The 8137-nt window shown below is 39.0% G+C and overlaps 1 protein-coding gene across 1 annotated transcript; it reads right to left on the bottom strand.

Annotated features, from left to right (window-relative positions):
* Positions 1 to 1183: 1183 nt before the first annotated feature.
* On the bottom strand, positions 1184 to 4754 carry LOC147890193 (uncharacterized protein C24B11.05-like). The gene is made up of 9 exons (XM_087390432.1): positions 4184 to 4754; positions 3469 to 3546; positions 3189 to 3254; positions 2989 to 3086; positions 2840 to 2877; positions 2567 to 2654; positions 2109 to 2309; positions 1961 to 2026; positions 1184 to 1845 (listed from the first exon to the last, which is right to left on the bottom strand). The coding sequence occupies exons 1-9, from the start codon at positions 4200 to 4202 to the stop codon at positions 1696 to 1698; spliced, it is 804 nt and encodes a 267-aa protein (XP_087246558.1). The 5' UTR covers positions 4203 to 4754; the 3' UTR covers positions 1184 to 1695.
* Between the last annotated feature and the right edge of the window lie 3383 nt (positions 4755 to 8137).

Below are 8137 nucleotides of genomic sequence, written 5' to 3'. Positions count from 1 at the left end.
GTGGGCCGATTTCAAAGAGGTGGCTGACCCACAAAGAAGGGGCTTTACCCAGAACGTGAGAAGCAATATTTTTGTAGCATAATCTTGTTTCCTCAACTTGAGATGACTCCAATGGAATGGCATTGCACAAGATAATACCATCAAGGGTGATTCATTTAGCAAACAATGAGAAGATTTAGCTATTCACGCAACTTCTATTAGTAACTTTTAATACAGCTCCATAGACATTTGGCTCAACATGTTATGATTTAACAAGGCTATCTCCGCTTTCTGCACCATGTGAGCACCATTTATTGCAAACTTCTTAAAATCTTCTGCTGGCACACAGGAAAAACTTCGAGCGTACTCAAAATTGACTATACCAGAATAAACATACAAAACACATTTATATATATTCTTCAGCCTGAAGGCAACAGGCTCACATAACATCGAGCGGAACGATCAAGCAAATCCTGTCTGACTTTTCGATCACACAGAGGGAGATTGTTGCATGTATATGCTGTTCAAACACAACACTTGAAATGGGCCATCCTCTGCCAGCCCGAAAAGATCACGACCTATTTTATTAACTGATTGTTTTTTATTATGTTTTCAAATAAATAGAGAGTATTAGAGATTCTTCACCCATACGAAAGGCTATCACCAGTGACCAAATATGATAGAGACTCAACTCTAGATATCAACAGCATCGTAAGATATTAATTATTGGCTGCCAAATTCAGGTAGCAATTAAGCTTTTGAAGAAGTTACACACACAGCTTAAAGTTTCTATAAAGTCGAGCTGGACCAAAACTACATAACCCACAATCACCACCATCTCAAAATAAAACAAATTGAAACAACTCACTTCACAATTAACATACCAAAAAATAAACAAAGAGCTCAAGACGCTTGCGCTAACATTCCACCAAAAATAGCCTATACTCAGAAAGACCCCTGGAATTGTTTGACTTTCTTGTTTCTCCTATTGTTCCTCCAAGCTTGGACTACTTATTCCAAGGTCGTAAACATTGGAATTTCATTAGCCCTTGGCCCTTAATTCCAATAACTCCGGGAACAACATGCTGTGCAACGTTATAAAAAAGAAAATTCCTTGCTGAATACTTCTACTGTCACTTTTCTACAGTGGAAAAAAGGGGCACTCCATTTAAAACACAAGGGCTCCATTTTCAAAATGTTAATGCTACCACCGTTGAAACCTGGGCAGATGTGTTGAGAAAAAGGCTGGGAGAAAGATGCATTAACTCTCAAATTTATTGTCAATTTCTTTTGGCGTTTATCAAGGGAAAGGTACATACCTTTCTCATTGTATGCTACAAAGTTACGAAAATAGATTCTTCATATGAGCCACCTTGAATCCATGTTGCTACATGGGCTGAGATATATATAGGTTAAATTAGTTGAGACGGCACCACCAGCCTCCATTTTTTGTGACATTGAGTCTCAGAATGGTGATTTACTTGTGTAAATGGATCAATTCAGATTTTGACTGAAGATGTTTATCATGTTCTCTGGCTTGGATACTTAACTACAGCAAAATATGCGTTACATTTTTTTGTACCATGTAGTGGATCTTTTCCTCAGGTGTGTAGTTGAGTCATTAATAAGGCGCTACGCTGACAGCACTGCTAATTCTTGCCATAAACCAAATGCAGAAGTATGTTGGTTCATGATTTAGCACTTTCATGCGATATTTTATGCAGCAACAACAATAGCTTCCATTGGCATTGTGCTTCTTGAGAATATTACGTCTGGTTCATGCCAAATTTCAGGTATTGCTTCTCTTATATTGTGGATGCTCTCAATGGCATAATCTATTCCTTCGACTTTGATTGAACTACCAACCTGCAAAAACAGGGTGCAAATCCACATTCAAATGTATTTCCTATGAAAAGAATTAAACCAATGGTCTAACAATGTAATTCCTGTAATTCCCCATAAAAGTACAAGTGCAACTTACCAAAACAGTCTGCATACCAGTAGCTTTTGCTCCTTTAACATTGCGAGGACTGTCATCAAAAAAGAGCTGCGAACCCATGAGTCAGCAAAGCATGCAAAATCCACCCCTTCTCGTTTTTCAAAGACAAGCAATAACAAAGATCACATACCGTTTTGCCAGGATCAACACCAGCAATCTGAATGGCACGTTGGAAGGCCTCAATTGAAGGCTTACACATAATATGCATGGGACTATGGAGATTACTAGTAGCATTGAATGTGTCAAAACAAATAACATGCTCAAAGCAATCTTCCAGACCCATCTTGTTTAACACCTTGAGAGCATGGACCTTGTCTGCATTTGTGAAAACCTGACAGACCATGTATTAAGAGACCAGCTCAACTTATGTGCAGCCACTCATTTATTACTGTTAAATCTCACACAATTGGAATGAGGGCTTAAACCAGAAGTATTACCAGGACTCATATGATTTTGTTTAAAGCAAATAAAAGCATGATGCATACAATATTTTATTCTTGCCCATGTCCATGAGAAGCCTGAAGTACTTCCTTTGAAAGGCTACAGCAGAAAGGAAAGAATGCAATGGTATAGACCAAGGCAACTCACGATTTTTCTCTGGGGCATGCTTAACAACAGATTTCTCAGCACTGGATCTGGGTGCAGGACATGGTAAGGTAATTTCCCATGTACAAACCTGAAAAGATGGAGATAAGGAGGGTAGACATAAACATAATTTACGGTTATACAAATAGTGAAGACTTCAACCAACTTATTAAGTATGCTGAAGGAGGGCCGATAGAAATCGATTCTTCCTTCTGTTAAGGCACTTTGCAATACGTTTACGAGAAAGGAGAAATTTGGAAGATTTTGGACGTGTACCTATGGAATTCATCGAAATCAAATTTGTAGCCTGTCGCCTGCACAACTAACAAACCAATGATTGCATCATTGTGAAGGTCTTATGTTGAACATAATTGGAGATTTTAAAAAAACTTCAGGCTGCCTTGGAAGAGGTCATGAAAACTTACCACGAGTCCAGCCATTGAAGTTCCATAGTTTTTGTAAAGCTCAGCACAAAGATTTGGAGCAGTGTCTGCATCGATCCCAAGCTTCTCGACCATAAAATCTGTTACAATCAAGATCCTTAATGTGAACTGCTTTTCAAGAGTAGATTACAAAACTCTGTTCACAGCGAACTCTCTAGGAAGAGTGAGAATAAGAGTAGTACCAAGAATATTTTTCCGACATGATGCCGCTATTCCTGAACTTACGGGATACAATGTGTCGTCCAAATCTTCACAAGAAATACGTATGATTGGAGTGCAATCCACCAGCATATTTAACAAAGGGACGATTCTCAATCTGATTTTATTTTTTTGCAATGAATTTTACAAAACAGCTTTAGCCTTGTACATCAATGTATGAGACGCTACTCAACCCGCCACTCCCCTCCCAAGAAGAGAAAAAAGACAAACACCAACTTGAAGTGGGGGAGCACAGTGAGTTACCAAAAAAGAGAGACTCAAAATGTGAGGGACTTGCATCAGTAAACTCGTTCCTTTCTCTGGCTTCCATTGAGCCAAACTCTGAAACTCCATTAGTTGCATCGTATATTAGCAAGGAAGATAAAAGAACAAACAATGTCAAATCGCAACACTTCAATCCATCTTCTAGAAATGTAAATATATGTCTAGATGAATCTAGGAACATGCCCAAACTCATCCTCGAAAAACACAACACAGTGTGTACTTGCAATCTCATGATAGTCACTCATAAGGTTGAAAACCATAAACTCTAGCTACTATGACATCCCCACTGAAGTCATCAGCTCCCAACAGTGGGTGTAGACCATAGTATAAACATATGCTCTCATACATACAAATCCACACACCCACACGTACTCGAGCATCCATTTAAACAAAATTCTTCGTACGAGTTTCTGCGGGCACTCTAGAAGTGAAGGGAAAATCAGGCTAGCACTAAAGGAGAAGGCTAATTAAGAACTAAAATGCTTTCAAAACCCCTTTTACCATGTAAATTACGCAACGTTGGCATGCCCGTCATAAGCTTATATATTAAAGACACTTTTGGAGGTCGTGACTGAACCTTGGAAGGACATTTGAGAGGAACAAAACGATAACTTTGAAGACCTTCTGGCAGAGACAACTAGACGACGATGAAAGGCAACGGAAAGATGACAAGTGCGAAAGAGAAGAAGCGTACCAAAAGAAGAAAAATCCATCGCGAGAGAGGATGCGAAAATAGCTCAAGAGCAACGCAATGCGGACCGTGGGGAGGTGAAATGGAGGAAAGGAGAGGAACCCAAAAGCCAGAAAGGAGCCCAAAAGGATGTGGAAGGGCAGGGAGGGGGGGAGAAGGACCCAAGAGGATATGGGTAATGGAGAGGACGAGGAAAACAAAGGGATATGCCTTGGCTCTGTGCCTCTGCCTGTTTGCCTTGACTCTTAATCTCTGCCTGTGCCTGTGTTGTGCCCGTTTGCCTTGATTCTTTGTCTCTGCGTGTGCCTGTGTTGTGCCTGTTTGCCTTGACTCTTTCTTTGCCTCTTCCTGAGCCTGTGTTGTGCCTTGCCTTTGTGGGTTTGTTTGTTTGGCTTGTTGGGTTTGCGTTTGACGCTAAACGGCCGCCTTCTTCCTCTCCACGAAACCACCCCTTCCACGTTTTCTCCTTTCCAAAAGACGCTCCAAGGTCAAACGTCAATAGACTTTCCCACTTCGAGAACCTTCCATTAAGACTTCCCACTTCTTCCTCCAAGGCTTTGGCCCACTGGTGCCTTTCGAGAACCCTCACCGTCAAGTGCCACGGGCCCTCGGCCCGAACAACATCTCTGCCATACTATTGATGGCATTTCTTTTGAAGAAGTTACGCCTGCGCGAATCACATGTCACTTCAAGTCCAAGATGTTGGGTTCGATAGGCCCCACAGATCACATCAACCAAACTTCATCTAGAAAGTTAAAATGGCTGAACTGCATTAGTCATTTTTGTCCCTACCAGAACTTTGTTAACCTTGCTCGAACCCTCACATCCATTCAAATGCCAGAGCTTGGCAGTTCCAAAAAGGAAATATGACTCGTAGTTGCCGTGTGTGTGTGTGTGGGTGTGGGTGTGTGTGTGTGTGTTTCGACTACTTGCCACCATCCCACCACATAGTGGAATTAGTACGATGCCTATTCAATGGGGTAAGCAAGCTTCTTTCCCAACACATAATTGTTATCTATGTCATTCCAATAAACACGCAGTAATCAAAAACCCTTAACACCATATTTCTCCTACTTCTGCTTCTTTATATAACAGGTCTTTCTTAGCATTGTTGCTAATCAATACTTCCATAAGGGTCATGCAACTTTTATATGAAATAAATCATACTATTGTAACCTTCAACCTGTTTCCTAATATCCATGAAAACCAATACATCCATTCACCCATTATTTGACATTTTCCTTATTAATAGAGTGGTTAAACATCATTATAGGAAAATATTGCCCCTAGTCCTTGGAGTGTAGCAAGCCATGGATATGCGTTTTCAGTCAAGATGCTTTACCAACATAAGATGGACCAAAACTATAAACAAAGTTAAAATCAGTTCGTGATGCTCCTCCATGTGTAGCTAACTGCCTTTGGTTGAACGTGCCCACTTCATTTCTTCCAAAAATTGTGACATACACGACAAGTCCATTGAATTTCAAATCTATTAGAAAAGTGTGTTGACTCACTTGCCACCATCCCACCATGCAACAAAGTTATAAAGATGCCTATTAGATGGGATGAGCAGACTTCTTTGTCAACACAAATTTTATTTATGTCATTCTAATGGACACTCAGTAACACAGCTTTGCAAATCCTAGAGAACTTTTGACTCACCCTAAAGTCGCTTCAATTGAATTTGTGTCTCATTTTTCAATAGGTCATGGTAGCTAGAATGTTAACGTTTTCAACCAAATACCACCATGCTCGAAGTAATTTTGCATATATATTTAGTCAATATCATAGTTCACGGACCTTCCATCAATAGTCCATCATAGGTCATGGTAGCTAGAATGTTAACGTTTTCAACCAAATACCACCATGCTCGAAGTAATTTTGCATATATATTTAGTCAATATCATAGTTCACGGACCTTCCATCATAGTACCATGTTCCCCTATCAACAAAACCATTCTCTATTCGTGTCCTCTCTCCAACAACAATAGTACAAATTGTTTCAGCTAATCAAAATACATTGGTACAACTTCCTCTCCTATGGATCACTCTTTCAGGCATCATATAAACTCAACACGTTCTATATTTCCTAGATAAGACTCTATGTAAAAAGCAAAGTTGAAACCCCTTGATGAACTGCATCATATGTAGAATCCTTCGTATCAACTTCCTCCCTTCATTTCTTCCAAAAAGTACACCATATGTTAGTTTGTCAACAGGTCTAGCAAGTAGAAATCTATTAGAAAAGTGTGTTGACACACCTGCCATCCCACCCTATAGCAAAGTTAGAAGGATTCCTATTACATGGAGTAAGCATGCTTCTTTTCCAACACAGAATCATTATCTGTGTTGCTCTAATAGACACAACAATAACATCGCTTTGCAAATTCCAAATCTTTTTGAACTCATCCTCAATCCGCTTCTAGAGTTGAATTTTTTCAACTTTGCTTACGAACATATAATGATGGTGGTATCATCCAAGGAGCATCCAAAGTCTAGTTTTATCTAGTGATTCACTAATTAATGGAATTGTTATGTTGTAGCCATGGATGGGGCAAAATTGCATTTTATCACTCTACAATACAAATGAGATTGTTTTGAAATGGGAAGTGGGAAGTAGTTGAGTAGGAAAACACACATGCAAGCCAAGATCAAAATTCAAAAGACATATTAGACTACTGCTAAATTTAAAATGTTCTGCAAAAAAAAACATGGAGACTGCAATGCAATTACAAATGACCACGGCCAAGTGCGTGTCATGGGGTGTGATGGATTAGACTCCACCCTAGGAATTTTTACAAAGTTCAATGAACTTTCATGCTTACTACATCAACGATGGATAATTTACTCATGACATCTGTCCTAACATTATAAATAAGCATCTATATAAATGTTGAAATAAACCTTACAAATAGACATCAAAACTATGCCTGGGACCAATGCTGTGACAACCCTAAGAAAAACATTGATAACATCATCAATATAAGGGTTATAGTTGATAAATGTGAATTTTGAAGATACATTATGGTTCACGAATGTGTATAATATGGGTCATTTGAAAATACTTGGATGTAATTTACCATTTAATCCAAAGAAGCATCAAATGACTCTCTATCATCCATAGCCAAGTCATGTGCCTTGCCTAGCTTTCTAAAAAGGTGACTATATGAACTATCTCCACATGAAGGGCAAGAAATGAGGCTTTTAAATGACAAATAATGAGCCATTATGCAATATATATAGTCAATGATGATGTTTTGTAATATGTACTTAAGCAATCATGCAAGCCAAGATTATCATGCATAGTCCACATTAGAACTTCTCTTAATAGAACATTTCATTTGTTAATTGGCCTTAAGGTATAATAGACTTGAAATCCATTCCACAAATTTTGCAACTCCTCCACCAAAGGAGCAAGATACAAACACATGTTGTTCAACCTTATGCTTCCCTAGGAAAATTGTTAAGAGATCAACTCAACAACATGTGATTACATGTGCATAGCACTAACACATATAGAGTGCTATAAAGGAAAGGGTAAGATGCCCTAACCCTAACCCTAACCCTAAATGGGTTTGTATATATTTTACATTTTCAAGTAAATCTAGTGTACAGTTAGCCATTTGTGGTGTGCTCTCTAGTTGTGCCCTCTCTCCTCCTCTCCCCTCTTCATATTTTGTCATGGTATCAGAGCATGGTTGTACCTTCCGCTAAGGCGCCATTCTTCTTGTGAGAGATTAAGAAATCAAGAGTTCTCTTTCGTTGAGAGAACTTCCACTTTCTTGAGAGAACTTTTGCTTTCATGAAAGAAAAATTCCCATCTATTGAGTGATAGAGAATTCTGTTTCATCTCTTCTATTGTGAGAGAGAGTCTCTTTGGTGTTTTGTGTGACAAGATTTCTATCTACATCCTTTAGAGCTTAGAAGGCAAGTGTTCTGAGAGAGAGAGATGGAGAT

The sequence above is a fragment of the Dipteris shenzhenensis genome, chromosome 19 (assembly GCF_047967505.1).
Source record: "Dipteris shenzhenensis isolate YYH24624 ecotype China chromosome 19, Dip_SZ_1.0, whole genome shotgun sequence".
NCBI classification, from domain to species: Eukaryota; Viridiplantae; Streptophyta; class Polypodiopsida; order Gleicheniales; family Dipteridaceae; genus Dipteris; species Dipteris shenzhenensis.
This window is presented reverse-complemented; position numbering and strand designations above follow the sequence as displayed.

What these genes read in the sequence shown, in the direction of transcription:
- LOC147890193 (XM_087390432.1), bottom strand. An exon ending in GTGTTGATCCTGGCAAAACG is followed by an intron (nt 2,027 to 2,108) that starts GTATGTGATCTT and finishes ATGGGTTCGCAG; the next exon opens with CTCTTTTTTGATGACAGTCC. An exon ending in CTGGTATGCAGACTGTTTTG is followed by an intron (nt 1,846 to 1,960) that starts GTAAGTTGCACT and finishes CTGTTTTTGCAG; the next exon opens with GTTGGTAGTTCAATCAAAGT.